The sequence below is a fragment of the Leptodactylus fuscus genome, chromosome 5, assembly GCF_031893055.1.
Source record: "Leptodactylus fuscus isolate aLepFus1 chromosome 5, aLepFus1.hap2, whole genome shotgun sequence".
In the NCBI taxonomy this organism is placed as follows: domain Eukaryota; kingdom Metazoa; phylum Chordata; class Amphibia; order Anura; family Leptodactylidae; genus Leptodactylus; species Leptodactylus fuscus.
The window spans coordinates 208,943,910-208,961,343 of record NC_134269.1 but is presented as its reverse complement, the minus strand read 5'-3'; the positions used below and the strand labels follow the sequence as shown (position 1 = coordinate 208,961,343).

General features: G+C 41.0%; 1 protein-coding gene across 2 annotated transcripts in view; it reads left to right on the top strand.

Moving 5' to 3' along the window:
• Positions 1-17,434, top strand: part of PHF21B (PHD finger protein 21B) — a 95,985-nt gene that overhangs the window by 33,157 nt on the left and 45,394 nt on the right. For both annotated transcript variants that reach the window (XM_075275143.1, XM_075275142.1), the window contains exon 2: positions 4,562-4,852. In XM_075275143.1, coding sequence (XP_075131244.1) covers positions 4,562-4,852 — 291 coding nt within the window. The remainder of the gene's footprint in view (positions 1-4,561; positions 4,853-17,434) is intronic.

Sequence of the window (17,434 nt, the reverse complement as noted above, 5' to 3'; positions counted from 1 at the left end):
AACAAGGCCGTAATTGCTTCCTGTATGTTTACAATGGGGGAATCTCAATATTGAAGGTTCTTTATTACACCAATTTACCGGAGCACTCCAAACGGTTAACTGGGCGACACTGGCGAAGGTCTGGCCTACGTGACCATTGTGTGTCTGTGCGTTACCTGCTTTGTGTTGGATTGTTTTGTGTTCGGATGATTATTTGCTCCCACAAGCAAAAGACTGTTTGATCGCTTACATATACATCTCAAGTGCCCATTTATAACCAGATAAAACCCATCAATTCTGCCTGAGCGGCGGGCGCACTACATCCAGAAGAATATTAATGGCTACATAAAAGACCTGCTTGAAGGATTTCATTAAAACTGGCGATGGACCTTAGATTTTAATCGGTGGATCCTTCCAATTCTGATCCATCAACATGCTAGCATCTATGGGAATCCAGATAGTCCTTTGAAGTTTACAGTTTGCCTCAACTTAAAGGGGACCCTCCACCACCTCCAGCTCTTTGCAACCTTCAATAGTTGCCGCTCCACTAATTCCGGTACAGTTGGAATTTTTTCTCTAGCCTCCACCATTCCCTAGTAGTCAGTGCTTTTACGTCCAACAACCGATATGCTAACTAAGCTGTCTACTGTCAGGTGGGTGGTCCTGAGCCTCCTCAAACAGCTGATCGGTGGGGGTCCCAGGTGTCAGACCTCTATTGATCACATATATTAAGGATTGAGCCTCTTCAAACTGCTGATCGGTGGGGGTCTCATCTGTTAGATCTCTAGTGATCACATATACTAAAGACTGAGCCTCTTCAAAGAGCTGATCGGTGGGGGTCCTAGGTGTCAGACCTCTAGTGATCACATATATTAAGGATTGAGCCTCTTCAAACCGCTGATCAGTGGGGGTCCCAGCTGTCAGACCTTTAGTGATCATATATACTAAAGACTGAGCCTCTTCAAAGAGCTGATCGGTGGGGGTCCTAGGTGTCAGACCTCTAGTGATCACATATACTAAGGATTGAGCCTCTTCAAACCGCTGATCAGTGGGGGTCCCAGCTGTCAGACCTTTAGTGATCACATATACTAAGGACTGAGCCTATTCAAAGAGCTGATCGGTGGGGGTCCTAGGTGTCATACCTCTAGTGATCACATATACTAAGGATTGAGCCTCTTCAAACCGCTGATCAGTGGGGGTCCCTGCTGTCAGACCTTTAGTGATCACATATACTAAGGACTGAGCCTATTCAAAGAGCTGATCGGTGGGGGTCCCATCTGTTAGATCTCTAGTGATCACATATACTAAGGATTGAGCCTCTTCAAACCGCTGATCAGTGGGGGTCCCAGCTGTCAGACCTTTAGTGATCACATATACTAAGGACAGATTCTCTTCAAAGAACTGATCGGTGGGGGTCCCAGCTGTTAGATCTCTAGTGATCACATATACTAAGGAATGAGCCTCTTCAAGCCGCTGATCAGTGGGGGTACCAGATATTAGACCTCTATTGTTCAAACAGCTGATCGGTGGGGGTCCCAGCTGTCAGAACTCTAGTAATCACATATACTAGGGATTGAGCCTCTTCAAACAGTTGATCGGTAGGGATTCCAGGTGTCTGACCCCTAATGATAGGTCACTAGTATGCAAGTTTTAAAAAATTCCTTTAAGAAGAGGGGCGTGCATGTGTATGTGGGTTATTGAAGGTATATGGCTACCTTTAGAGTTTTCTAATCTATTGTATTCTTCAGCTCCTTCAGCTTCTCTTGTTTAGGGGATTGGCCAACAGCCCTTGGAGAAGGTTCTACAGAATTGAAAAAACGTGACTGCTTTCTTCCAGAAACAGCGCCACATCTGTCCATAGGTTTCGGCTGGTATTGCAACTCAGCTCCATTTAAGTAAATAGCACTGAGCTGCAATACCATCTGTGGACAGATGAGGCGCTGTAGCTATGTGTAGTGAATCCTGGACAACCTCTTTAACATCTATGGCCATTTACTGTCTAAGACTATAGGTAAAGTGAGAAATTGACAAGGCCTGGGAAGATATTTTAGGGTAGTTTTGAGGGTCTATGTTGCAATGACGAGATATATAAGTGAGGGGGATCCATAAGGGTGAAAATGGGGTCAATCTGGGTTAACATTCCTAACAATTTTTGAGAGTCGGTCCACCTGTATTGAGGTCAGGGTCTTACTTTGCTGTGAATCACTCTAGTCTCGTCACCATTTTAATGGGGGTAAGGTCCTCCTCAGGTATGGGGGGTCCATGGGTCCTGCAACCTCAGTACAGAAGGAAATTGGACTTGAGTTATGAGGATTGAATGGGGGCGCTAGGACTTCCTTTCCGGAAGGTTCTTGAGAGGATCCTCATTTTGTAATCTTTCCTTGTCCGCTATCAATATTACCATATAGTGATGTATCGTTGCATATGGATGTATATAGGAAGTGTAAGGACCGTACCGTATATACTGTATATACAACAGTACAATATTATATATAGAGAGAGACGTATACTAAGAGCTCTTCTAGCTTTTCTATGTTTTCTATGTTTGTAGTCATTTCTCACAATTCCTGAATTACAAGTCAGAGCCTGGAAAGTCTTTGGTCATCGGCGGTGTAATCAGGCGCGCTGCCCCCTGCTGTTGTGTACAATGTGCCCTGTGATGGGTAATGATAAAAAATACAACTCATCACATGTAAAAAAAAAAATATAAGAGTCGAAAAATCTCGCCTTTATAAGTTGCCCATTGAGACTAGAATATCATCGACTCATTTGTACATTGTATGATCATTAATTTGAATTATTTATCATCTTATAATGAGGTTAACAAAGCACAGACAGGGACAAAAAGTTTGTATTTCAGCTAAAAAATACCTAGAAAAATATAAATATATAAATCCAATAAACTAATAATAATAATAATAATAAAATAATAATAATAATAATAATAATAATAATAATAATAATAATAAAATATTTTTAAATAAATTGAATAAAAATCTTTTAATGAATTGGTAAACAGGACATTTTTCTGTTGTATAGTATATATATTCACAATCCATTAGGGATCTACAAAATTGTAGTTTCAATTGAGGAACAGAATCCAAATATTGACCTAGAATTGAATTTTTGCTAACGGATTTAAATATTTAAAATTTAAAAAAAAGTTAAGGGAAAATTTAAGTCGAAAGAAAAATAAATGAAGAAAGACGAAATGTTAAAAATAAATAAATAATAATGTAAAAGAATAATAATAATAATAATAATAATAATAATAATAATAAAATAATAATAATATAATAATAATACAATCATAATAATAATATAATACAATAATATAATAATAATAATAGTAATAATAAAATAATAATAATATAATAATAATACAATCATAATAATAATAATATAATATAATAATAATAATAATAATAATAATATAATACAATAATAATAATAATAATAATAATAATATACAATGATGATAATAATGTAATAATAATACAATAATAATAATAATAATAATAATAACAACAACAACAACATAATAATGTTAAATAATAAACTGATGCTAAATTAGACTACAATATAATAGTGAAATTGAATAACACAATATAATATTATGATTAAATTATACAATATAAAATTAGGATTCAATGATACAATATACTACTGTGAAATAATAGAATATAATAATGTCATTAAATAATATTATATGCTAATACAATGAAAGAATACAATATAATATATAAATATAGAGTAAGACAATTAGATAATAGAGTAATATAATAATAATAATACAATAAAATAATGCAATATAATGCCATTAAATAATAGAATATAATAATATGAATAACACAATATATTAAAACCAATAAATAATACAATATAATAATACAATGAAATAATATAATATAATATAATATCAGTAAATTATACAATATAATAGTAAAATAAATAACGCATTATATTAATAGAATGAAAAATTGACAAATTAAATGCTAAAAATAATACTGAATAATAAAATAAGGTAAAAATATTTTAAAATATTTAGATTTTCCCCTGGTAAAGTTGTAGACGTGGTATACCCTCCCCCCTAATCTTTACCAGGCTCATATCTCGGCCTACAATGAGAGTAAAATCTAAATGTTCCTTATGTTTCCTGCAATCAATGGCACCACGGGGAGATGGATGTTTCAGGTTGCGAGGCTCGTGCTCTCTGCAGGCAGCTCAGCTGGATTCACACAGGAACAGAAAGCCTTGTGGTTAGAAATAAATGCAGCCATATTCATGTCGGAGAATCAGAGTCGGTGCCCTAAATGTGCCCGGTTGGGGTCGTTTCATCAGGGGGGGCTTCCTTCGGTGCGGGGCGGCTTCCTCAATCACCCGTCTTCTGCTGCGAGCATGTAGAGCCTAATACACACAGAGCCAGATGGTCTCTCTGATACTGGCAGCGCCGGCCCCGGTAGGTGGTGCGGAGGGAGGTGCGGAGAGACAAGTAGGAGGGCCCTGGGAATTGTGGCTACTTGATCTCACCCCTGTTTCTTTTTTCCTCTCTTTTTACCCTGTGTCTCATTTTGCCTGGCAGAATCTGGCGGTCCGGAGCTGTCCTGTGGAAAGTGCCAAGCCCATCCCGCTCATCAAGGCACCAAGCAGTCAGGGGGGCATTGCCATCTCCGTCGTCCCGGCCAAAGCACCCGTCACTATGGTGACTGCACACCTCAATGGGCAGAAAACGGCTACGGCCTCAGCGCCGTCAGCGGCCAACAGCGCCGAACCCCCACAGACCGCCCCCATTAACCTACAGACAACCAGCAAATTGGTGGGGGGAACCATAAACATGGCGGCAAGGAGAGTGTCGGAGATGTCCCATGCCCAGGTACGTGACATTTATATCCGATACCGCCATCATTATGTTTTTTTATAAAGTTTATGAAAGTGCGGGGTCTGGTCTTTGGTGTTCGTTCATGTGCTGTGTAGCTGAGTACAGTCTATTGTCCGCTGTTATCAGCCACTTCAGGATGGCCAGGTAGTTCTCCTCTCTGGGATGTCTTTCCGCCCATGGTCACGGCTTCTTACATCCTGCCAATCCTGAGACCCTTCAGGAACATGAACCATCATGGTGGTCTTACCTTCACTACCACTGTATAACTTCTGGAGGGTGTGAGGTCAGTCACAGAGGAGGCGGCCATTGCTCCCAGCTAAGTGATTGACTGGATGGAGACGCCGGAGCAGCGGAGCTGAGTTTGTCATGTTCGCTGCTTCGGGTGATGTTACAGCTGATGTGTTTTTCTTCTCATTATATTAGGCTTATATCACCGACTCCAAGTAATTTTCTGCTTTATGCTTCGATTACAAGCGTGAGACATTTACATTACATTGTGAGTCACCGCTAGAGGTCACATCGTATATTCACAGTCACTCCATGAATGACAGCGAGGAGATATCCTGCAGTATATAGATAACAACTGTCCTATAGACTGTCTATCTATCTATCTATCTATCTATCTATCTATCTATCTATCTATCTATCATCTCCTATCTATGTATCTATCTCCTATCTATCTATCTATCTATCTCCTATCTATCTATCTATCTATCTATCTATCTATCTATCTATCTATCTCCTATCTATGTATCTATCTCCTATCTATCTATCTATCTATCTATCTATCTATCTATCTATCTCCTATCTATGTATCTATCTCCTATCTATCTATCTATCTATCTATCTATCTATCTATCTATCTATCTATCCCCTATCTATCTATCGATCTATCTCCTATCTATCTATCTATCTATCTATCTATCTTCTATCTATCTATCTATCTATCTATCTATCTATCTATCTATCTCCTATCTATCTATCTATCTATCTATCTATCTATCTATCTATCTATCCCCTATCTATCTATCGATCTATCTCCTATCTATCTATCTATCTATCTATCTATCTTCTATCTATCTATCTATCTATCTATCTCCTATCTATGTATCTATCTCCTATCTATCTATCTATCTATCTATCTATCTATCTATCTATCTCCTATCTATCTATCTATCTATCTATCCCCTATCTATCTATCTATCTCCTATCTATCTATCTATCTATCTATCCCCTATCTATCTATCGATCTATCTCCTATCTATCTATCTATCTATCTATCTATCTATCTATCTATCTTCTATCTATCTATCTATCTATCTATCTATCTATCTATCTCCTATCGATGTATCTATCTCCTATCTATCTATCTATCTATCTATCTATCTCCTATCTATCTATCTATCTATCTCCTATCTATCTATCTATCTATCTATCTATCTATCTATCTATCTCCTATCTATCTATCTATCTATCTATCTCCTATCTATCTATCTATCTATCTATCTATCTATCTATCTATCTATCTATCTCCTATCGATGTATCTATCTCCTATCTATCTATCTATCTATCTATCTATCTATCTATCTCCTATCTATCTATCTATCTATCTATCTCCTATCTATCTATCTATCTATCTATCTATCTATCTCCTATCTATCTATCTATCTATCTATCTATCTATCTATCTATCTATCTATCTATCTATCCCCTATCTATCTATCGATCTATCATCTATCTATCTATCTATCTATCTATCTCCTATCTATCTCCTATCTATCTATCTATCTATCTATCTATATCCTATCTTTCTATCTATCTATCTATCTATCTATCTATCTATCTATCTATCTCCTGTCTCTATCTTCCCCTCTTATGACTACTATTGATGGTCTCTGTAGGTTCTGCCATATAATAATGTGATATACTGTATTTGGGGTATTCTCGGTGCTCGGGGGGGGGGGGGGGGGGGGGGTTGGGGGGGTGAGGCGCTGACATCCCCCATCACTAAGCATTCAGTGGAGCAGAGATGGACTGTGAACATTTAACGGCTCCATGATTCACATTTTGGCTTTGGACCATCGAATCCATATTTTAAGGGTTCTGCCAAATAGAGAATCCTGCGTGAGTGTTTCTGAGCAGATTGTACGACCATAAAACTCTGTGCAGAACAAGACTGTTTAATTAAATTAGCAATTAGCAAATGTTACTTCCCGTCGCTGCCGCTCTGAAGTTTGGAGTTATGGGATCTGATTTGTACCGGGGACACAATGTTGCCGCTTCATCTTCTTACTTTTTATACTCTTCTAAGCTAATAACTTTTTTTTCCCCCAAGAAACAGTGCCACTGCTGTTCACAGGTTGTGTGTGGTACTGCAGTTCAGCTCCAATGTAGCAAAATGAAATTGAGCTGCAATTCCATACACAACATGTTGACCAGTGTGGCGCTGTTTTAGGGAAACACCAGCCATATTTTTGTAATAAAAGGACAACTCTATTAAGAGGATTTGGAGTTCCAATATATATATACAAATTCTTAGCCCTTATGGGCCCCCCAGCCATCGAAAAATGGGTGGGAAAGTGAATTTAACCATTTCTACCCTGGTCAACCATGAGCCTGGATACTACCTATTACAAACCTGCTCATCCCTACACCCTTGATAAATATCTTGGCCCCGGCACCTCCTGAGGTTAATGGGCACATTTTTGCCGAATTTTGGCAAAAAATTTTGAGCAGCCATGACCCCTTTAAAGTAAAGCTCCCTTCCGTTATATAACATGCCCACATAACATAAGATCCTAGAGTACGTGGGAACATTCTTCCGAGCTCTGGAGATATGTCCCCTTTCCGGGACTCAGGCAGGTCATCTCTTTTCGCAGGAACCTTCTGGATGTTTTGGGAGAGTTGGCAAGTATGTACTAAATCCAATTTAAAGCAGACAGATTATTGAAACATGTCACTATCTACAGTTAGCCTCAGACTGAGGGTCCTTGGGGCCACCAGGTATAATGGTTATGGGGGCCCATCTTCCATTAACTCTAGAAAGTAGACCAAAGTACGCTTTAAATTGGGTTCCTTCTATTGGACCATTATTGTGTTAGAATTTGGGCCCTCTTTAGGATCCTCTGGTACCCTGACGTGCCAATCCAACACTGGCTCCAGTCCCAGAGTTTGGGCTCCCTCTCGGATCCTCTGGTACCCTGACATGCCAATCCAACACTGGCTCCAGTCCCAGAGTTTGGGCCTCCTGGAAGATTCTCTGGTACCCTGACATGTCAATTCAACACTGTCTCCAGCCCCAGAGTTTGGGCCTCCTGGAAGATTCTCTGGTACCTGTATGTGCCAATCCAACACTGGGTCCATTCCCAGAGTTTGGGCCCCCTGGAAGTTTCTCTGGTGCCCTGACATGCCAATCCAACACTGGCTCCAGTCCCAGAGTTTGGGCCCCTTGAAAGATTCTCTAGTACCCTGACATGTCAATCCAACACTGTCTCCAGTCTCAGAGTTTGGGCCCCCATGAGGATCCTCTGGTACCCGGATGTGCCAATCCAACACTGGCTCCAGTCCCAGAGTTTGGGCCTCCTGGAAGATTCTCTGGTACCCTGACATGTCAATTCAACACTGTCTCCAGCCCCAGAGTTTGGGCCTCCTGGAAGATTCTCTGGTACCTGTATGTGCCAATCCAACACTGGGTCCATTCCCAGAGTTTGGGCCCCCTGGAAGTTTCTCTGGTGCCCTGACATGTCAATCCAACACTGTCTCCAGTCTCAGAGTTTGGGCCCCCATGAGGATCCTCTGGTACCCGGATGTGCCAATCCAACACTGGCTCCAGTCCCAGAGTTTGGGCCCCCAGGAGGATCCTCTGGTACCCTGACATGCCAATCCAACACTGGCTCCAGTCCCAGAGTTTGGGCCCCTTGAAAGATTCTCTAGTACCCTGACATGTCAATCCAACACTGTCTCCAGTCCCAGAGTTTGGGCCCCCAGGAGGATCCTCTGGTACCCTGACATGTCAATCCAACACTGTCTCCAGTCCCAGAGTTTGGGCCCCCAGGAGGATCCTCTGGTACCCGGATGTGCCAATCCAACACTGTCTCCAGTCCCAGAGTTTGGGCCCCCAGGAGGACCCTCTGGTACCCGGATGTGCCAATCCAACACTGGCTCCAGTCCCAGAGTTTGGGCCCAATGGAAGATCCTCTGGTACTCTGATGTGCCAATCCAACACTGTCTCCAGTCCCAGAGTTTGGGCCCCCAGGAGGATCCTCTGGTACCCGGATGTGCCAATCCAACACTGGCTCCAGTCCCAGAGTTTGGGCCCAATGGAAGATCCTCTGGTACTCTGATGTGCCAATCCAACACTGACTCCAGTCCCCATGGTGAGACCTGGATTTTGATTGGTTGCCTGACTAACTTCTCTACTTTTCTCTTGTACCAATTTTGGTAAATCTTCCCAAATTTTTTGAACCTTCTCATTCTGTCCTCACACTGTTGCCCTATGGCATAAAATAGCAAATTCGGCTCTGCTACATCTCGGTCTGTATCTTATAGATGTCCGGAGCAGCAGAGAGGAAGCACTGGTGGGTAGATAAGGCTGTCGACCTGTGGTATCCACTCATTCTGTGTAATTTAATGAACATGATGGATCCGCACTAAGACGCTTATTTTTTTAGGTTACGCAGAAAACAAGGCCGCTCCAGATTTTATAAAGGTTCATTGGAAGAGACAAGACGGCACTTCATTACAAGCTTTTCATTAACATGACTAATGACATTTGCAGTCGATATTCTCCAGGCATCGGGGCATTCATTTCCTTCATTGTGCTGTTTGGAGTCTTGGAAGAACAAAGACAAGACTCTTCATTTAACGCTTGCTGACTCCGAGGAGCTTCCGCCCTAATTTTGGCCCTCGGAAATCCTGTACTGCCAACGTTGCCAAAAATCTCCGGTGACATACCCTACTGGGGAATTCAAGACCCTCGTGTAGTAACCAGAGTGGGGAGTGACTGTAAGGGGTATCTCTTAGGCTAGGTTTGCACAAGCATTGGCTGTCCGTTGTTCTGATCTGAACAATGGACGGGTATGGTTTATATTCTTTATTCACCTTATCTGTAATCATAAGGGACATGCATCAATATGGAGAGTAGGACCTCCCTTCTTCTTGCTATCTGAGGTGCACTACAATAAGTGTCCTTACATACTATCTAGTAGTTATACATTAGCATCAAGTTCTCAGTCATTCCTAACATCAGTGACTGTATCAACATATACTGAACAATACAATATGAGAATATAACAACAACATGGCTGCAGCAATTAATCACTGTACCTGTAATCATAAGGGACATGCATCAATATGGAGAGTAGGACCTCCCTTCTTCTTGCTATCTGAGGTGCACTACAATAAGTGTCCCACCAGAAACACACCTCTGAGATACATGGTCCCACTCTAGTGTCAGATTACAGGACCTGTAAACTGCTAGTCTGACACTAGGTAATATCCAAATTTTTGTGTGGTAGATCTTTCTGTATATATCTCACATTCTTCCCCACTAAATTAATGTCGTCCTCGACATTCCGCATTTCCGCAATTATGTGGATTGTCTTAAGGTACTTTAGTAATTGAGAACAATCAATTGGTGGTGATATCTCCAATAGAGGTCAATGCCTCATTGTGACATATGTTCCTATAAAATGTCACAAGTTACTTCTAGGTCCGTTGCTAGCTAAGAGACCTAGAAGAGCCAATGTTAGCACTGGTTCTAAGTAGTATTGGACCACCATGCATAACAATGCTACTACAATATCTGAACCTCATTTTATGAGGTGGAGATTGGTCAGGTCTAATTTTTGCATTAAATACGACCACATGACCATGTAACCTCACAGTTTCTATCGCTAAACAACTAGAAACATTTCCAAATAAACAAACTAATTGTAAACGTAACAGTGCAATTGCTTTGAAGGTAAATAGTCTTTATATCTGCTCACAGTTCTCCAGAAAATATGCTGGTGGTAGGTACCATTCAGGTTGTTTCTCTTGGCCAATGGTTTTCACTACCTGTTTAGCATGAAAACTTCTTGGTACCCTACTTGGTTCTCCCATGGTATCATAAGTAAGTGTAACCGGCCTTCGCCTTTCTCTCGCAACAGAAGATCTTTTCAAAGTCTGTTGTCCTGAAGTTTCTGTTTCTTCATCTGTTTCTGGGTCTGTTGATTCAGATTTCTCCATCCATACTTCTTCCTCTGGAGTTGTTGCAGATTCCTCTGATGACTTTTCTGACTCTGACAGTAGACCTTCAGGTGATGCCAAGATCTCTGATGAATTTTGTGGTTCAAATTCTGCTGCGTCAGGATTAAGTTTACTGCCTTGTGCTGTATAGTTATCTGTTGTAGGTGAACTTAATGAACACATTTCATCTTCTTCATCAACACTATCAGTTTCATATCCTACATGTGATGTTGGTTTTGGTCGCTTTGCTTTGGAGGATCTCTCTTGGCCTAACAATTCAGCAGTCTGCTGTACATCTGGAAGATAGTCACAAGATAATAACAGATTACGGTGCAAAATCCTTGATCTGTTGCCACCTGACTCTGGTTTTACCTCATACACTGGACTGTTTTCGTGTTTTCTTCTCACGACAACATAAATCTTATCTTCCCAATAGGAGCGAAGTTTTCCTGGTCCTCCTTTCTCATGTAAGTTCTTCACTAGAACTCGACTTCCTGGAGTAAGTTCAGCACCATGACTTTTTTGATCATAGTATTCCTTGCTTTTACATGCTGACTTCTTTGCTGTTTCTGAAGCTATTTTATAAGCTTCTGCCATTCTCTTTTTCCAGACTGTAACATAATCCGCGTAAGTTTTGTATTTCTCTGATACTGGAGTGTCAAACATTATGTCAATTGGAAGTCTTGGTGATCGACCATACAATAGGTAGAAAGGTGAATACCCTGTTGCTTCACTTCTAGTACAATTGTAAGCGTGGACAACTTTTGACAAAGAATTCTTCCAGTCTTGCTTTTCTTCCTCTGTAAGAGTTCTCAACATTGACAACAACGTACGATTAAAACGTTCAACCTGTCCATTACCCTCTGGGTGATATGGAGTTGTATGAGAATTCTGAATTCTGCAGTATTTCCCAAGTCTTGCAAATAACTGATTTTCAAATTCTCTTCCCAGATCATGGTGTAATTTTGTTGGAAAGCCAAACTTTAGAGCAAAATCATTAAATATCTTGTCTGCTGCAGTCTTACCAGACTTGTTTGTGGTAGCATATGCCTGTGCAAACCTTGTAAAATGATCCATTACAACAAGGATGTACTCATATCCTCCTTTGCATTTTTCCAGATGCAGAAAATCAATCGATACCATTTCAAAAGGATAGGTGGAGACAATGTTGTTCAATGGTGCTCTGGTTGGTTTATTGGGACGTTTGTCTTTTAGACACTTGCATTCTCTGGTGACATAATGCTCAATATCCTTCTGCATATATGGCCAGAAAAAGCGTTCTCTAACAAGATTGACAGTTCTTTCTACTCCTAAGTGTCCCATTTGCTCATGGAGTTCTTTGAATACTGTCCTATGGTAGACTTTTGGCAGGACTAATTGTAAGTTATGGCTAGTCTTCCTATAAAGAATACCATCTGAATTGAGGTATAACTTAGACCATTCTCTGAATAAGGCAGTTACAGCTGGTGGTTCTGTTTGTCTCTCCTTCTTAGCCGGAAATCTGTTTTGATGTTTGTAGTGTAGCAGTCTCCCAATGATCTTGTCTTCTTCTTGTGCTTTTCTGATAGTTTCTTTTGGGAGCTGGTTAACGCTTGCTCTGAGGCTTTGTTCAGCTTCTCCAGCTGTACTTTCTACAGTTACAGGGCACCACCATGGCATATGTTCCTCCTCTTGTATCTGAACTGCTTGGACAGTGCTACCAATAGCTTCCATGCTGATTTCTTGGGAACATTCCTTCATATACTGGTCAGGATCTAGTGGCATTCTTGACAATCCATCAGCGTCTGCATTTGCTTTCCCTGGGCGGTATTTAATGCTAAAATTGAAGTCTGCAAGTTCTGACACCCATCTATGGCCAGTTGCATTTAATTTCGCTGTAGTGAGAACATAGGTAAGTGGATTGTTGTCTGTATATACAACAAATGATGGACTATAGTACAAGTAGTCTCTAAAACGGTCACATATTGCCCATTTCATTGCCAAAAACTCAAGTTTCCCCGAGTGCAAATGGTAGTTTTTCTCTGCTGCAGTAAGAGTTCTTGAGCCATAACCAATAACTCTCAACTTGCCATTTTGCCTTTGATATAGGACAGCACCAAGTCCTTCCTGAGACGCATCACAGTGCAGTATGAATGGGATGTTGAAGTCTGGATATCCCATCACTGGTGGCTTAACTAACAAATCAATCAGTCTCTCCAGGATTTCTTGATGATGGGCAGTCCAATTGATGGGCTGATGTGCAGGAAGTTGACTTTTTCCCTTCTGTTTGGATCTATCTCTCTTTGCTTTCTTTTGTGTGGGTGATGGTGAACAAGGCCCTACCGACAGTAGATCATACAGTGGAGCGGCAATCCGGGAGAAATTTTGAATATATGTCCGGTAGTAAGACAGAAAACCTAGTATTTTTCTAAGCTCTCCCACTGTAGATGGAGGTTTGTTTTTCAAAGCCATTACTGGAGCAATTTCTGCTGGATCCATAGTATAGCCATCAGCAGAGACACTCTTACCTAGGAACCGGACTTGTCTTTTGAACAGCTCACATTTCTTCGGTGTTAGCTTGATTCCATGCTGTTGGTAGCGCTGAAGCACAGTCCGTACATGTTCCACATGTTCAGTGAAAGACTTACTGTGAACCAGGTTGTCATCAAGATATGGTTGACAGATACTGTCTCTCAGTCCTTCCAAGCATTCTTCCATGCTTCTCTGAAATTCCGCTGGAGCTGAGCTGAGCCCAAAAGGAATACGGATCCATTCATATAATCCCCAAGGTGTTATAAAGGCTGTCAAAGGCCTACTGGATTCTTCCATAAATCCTTGGTGATAGGCTTTCCCTTGATCAAGCACAGAAAACCATGAACTTCCTGACAAACTATTCAGCATATCTTGGATTCTCGGTATAGGATGACGGTCAGGAACTGACTTCTGGTTTAGTTCTCTATAATCACAGCAGAGTCTCAGGCTACCATCTCGTTTTCTTACACATACTATAGGAGAAGAGTAGGATGATTTTGACTTTCTAATCCATCCTCTATTTATCAGGTCTTGTAGGTACTCCTTCACTTCGTTATGAAGCGGTTTTGGCACCGAAGTATATGTCTTTTTAACGGGGGTGGTGTCTTTTAGATTAATCTTTAATTGGAGTGATGGAATACATCCAACATCAGACTCATCTCTGGAGAAGGCATGACATTCTTCTCTTAACATCTGCCTTACTATGCACTGTTCGTCTGCATCAAGATGATCCGTAGGAACCGGAGGATCCCATTCCTCTTTAACTGAAGACACTTCACCCTCTGCTTTGTCAACATTTTCCACTGTTTGTATGTTTGCAGTCAGAGAAGAAACTTGAACAGGTTTTATGCAAGCTGGGTATACCGCTTTGACTGTTTCCAAGTGACCCAACACGGTTTTTGGATCCAGTACAATATCATGTTTAGTGGGGTTCATTACTGGAATGGTTACCCGAGCATAGTTGTCATAAGGTACAATCACAACTGTCTCATCTGTATATATTCCCTCTGGTAACTGTGCAGTGTTACTTGGCACAAAGAGCTTTTCCTGGTTCTTCTTATGAGGTCCCACATGGACACCACACTTGACACCCATTATAGTACCTGCAGGAATAATGGTACGACGTACTCCAGTTCTTACCTCCTTCACAAATGTTTCTGCTTGGCTCACTTGGACGGCTTTTACCACCATCTCTGCTCTTCTTGTCGGCAGTGAAAATGATGCAGCCAGTGTACTCACCAAAGATGATGAAGGGATTTTTCTCAGGATGACTTCCTCAATCACATTATATCCAATGATTGGCTCTTCAGCTACATTATTGTCACTGGATACTAGAAAAGGCACCAGAAGTTCTATGTTGTCATTACCAGAGGACAGCTGGAAGGTTACTTCTATCCAACCAATGAAAGGAATTTCGGTCTTGTTTACCGCTCTCCCGCATAATGGTTCAGAGCCTAGTAATTCTTCCACTGCCCTTACTTCTGTTTGAGGAAGGTACTGCTGCCGCCAACTTTCATTGATGATACTTGCTTGAGCTCCAGTGTCCCATAATGCCTGAAGAGGAACCCCATTTAGTTTACATAGGACCATACACCTTTTTCCTATTAAATTGATGAGTTTTCTTTGGCCTCTCGACACACTTTCACTCATCTGTAAGTTAGTTGTCGTGCACTTCCTAGAAGTGACTTGCTGTATATTGTTCTGTTGAAGCTCCAGTTGTTGGATACGATCACATACATTTTGGAAATAAGTATGTAGCAGATTTTCTTTGGCTTCCATACCTGAAGATGGTACTTTCTTTGGTTGGGACTGGGGCTTGGCACAGGTTACTGATTGTCCCTCATCAGCAACCTCCTGTCTTTTAACTGTGCAGATCTGGGTGCACAACATCCCCTAGCATAATGTCCTTCTTTACCACATTTGTAGCAGTGGCGACATGTATGACCTTGATTTGATGTCTTGCAGGCCTCACAAATTGGATTCTGCTTATTTCTGGAAGTTACTTGGGATGAAACCAATCTTGGTTCTTGAGAAGTCTTAAGTAACTTTTTCAATTCTGACATCTCATTCCTCAGTTCTTTCACAGCCTCCTCCCAGTTTGTCACTTCTGTATCTCCTGAAGGTGGAACTTTCTTTGATTTTAGCGTAGGTGGGGCGGTTTGAGTTGTAGATGACTCTACTTTTGTAAGTAATCCTTGTTGTGTGGTACCAGCCTGCATTTCGCCAAGTTTGCTGATTTTGCTGGAAGAGTACTTCTTTAATTTCTGTTCCCTCTCTTGTTCCCAACTGGCAGCTTCATTCATTTTCTTTATTAATACGTCATCAGTGACAGTGGGATCATCCAAATAAGGTTTCAATTGGAATTTAATGTGTTCACTGAGCAGTCCTGTTCCTACTGATCTCAGGAATTTCCTTTGAATCAAATCCGTTTCAAATTTTTCCTCTGCTCCCACTTCTCTAGAGGCAAAGAGAAGTCTGTCCTTTAGTTCTATAGCCCTGAAGAGGAAATTTTGAGGAGATTCTTTGCTGTCTTGCGAGATATTTACCAGCCGGTGGTATAAGTCTGAGTTGCTCTCCTCCTTGTAGTGTCCTTTTAGGATAGTCTTCAGCTGTGGCAGTGTTAGATCACTTTTCATCTCTAACATATTTCTTATACTCAGGCCGGGGCTTATTGCTTTAACTACTGCCTCAATCACTTCTAATTCACTGTAGCCCTTTTGCAGTCCCATGTCTATCTGGTGCATGAGATTTGTGTAAGACAGTTTGTCTTTTTGACCTCTTTCACCAATTTGACCACTAATTTTAAAGTCTTTCCGTATTGTCATTTCTGGCCACATGTTCTGTGGAGAAGTCCTGCAGTACGTCTCTCTCTCTGACACCTCTTGCTTTGTTTGACTTGATGTCTCAGAAACAAGGGCTTTTTCTAACAGTTTGCTAGATTCCTGGAATGCTTTCTGCAAAGTAAGGTACTGTGCCTTTAAATCTTCCAATTGAGTCTGGGTCTTAGTCTCTTTTGCCTGTGCCCCGACCTCTGCCTCTGAATGCAGATCTGTAATGAACTGTTTGCACTTTTGGAGGAACAGACAGGTAACATCTTCATCCTCTGTTTCTCCCACTTCATCAAGCAGTTTATTGATGGCATTCAGCAGGTGCCTGCAGGTTCTGGCTTTGGAGATTTGCTCCCCTGGCACTTTAAGATATTTGCTAACAGCACCCAGTTCATCAAATGTTAGATGCAGCAAGGACTCACTAATGTCATTAATACAGCTCTCCACATCCATTGTCAGTCTGCTGGGCAGGATCTCACTGAGGGGACACTCACAGGATATCACTGAGATGGCTGCACTGTACAATTGGTTCTTTTCTATCTCTTATTGAGTGAATTCTGCTCTGTATCTTCTATGAATTGTCACTACATCCCATCCTCGTCGCCATTTTTGTTGCACACCTAATGAACTAACACTGGTGTGGTTGGGGGGGTTTATATTCTTTATTCACCTTATCTGTAATCATAAGGGACATGCATCAATATGGAGAGCAGGACCTCCCTTCTTCTTGCTATCTGAGGTGCACTACAATAAGTGTCCTTACATACTATCTAGTAGTTATACATTAGCATCAAGTTCTCAGTCATTCCTAACATCAGTGACTGTATCAACATATACTGAACAATACAATATGAGAATATAACAACAACATGGCTGCAGCAATTAATCACTGTACCTGTAATCATAAGGGACATGCATCAATATGGAGAGTAGGACCTCCCTTCTTCTTGCTATCTGAGGTGCACTACAATAAGTGTCCCACCAGAAACACACCTCTGAGATACATGG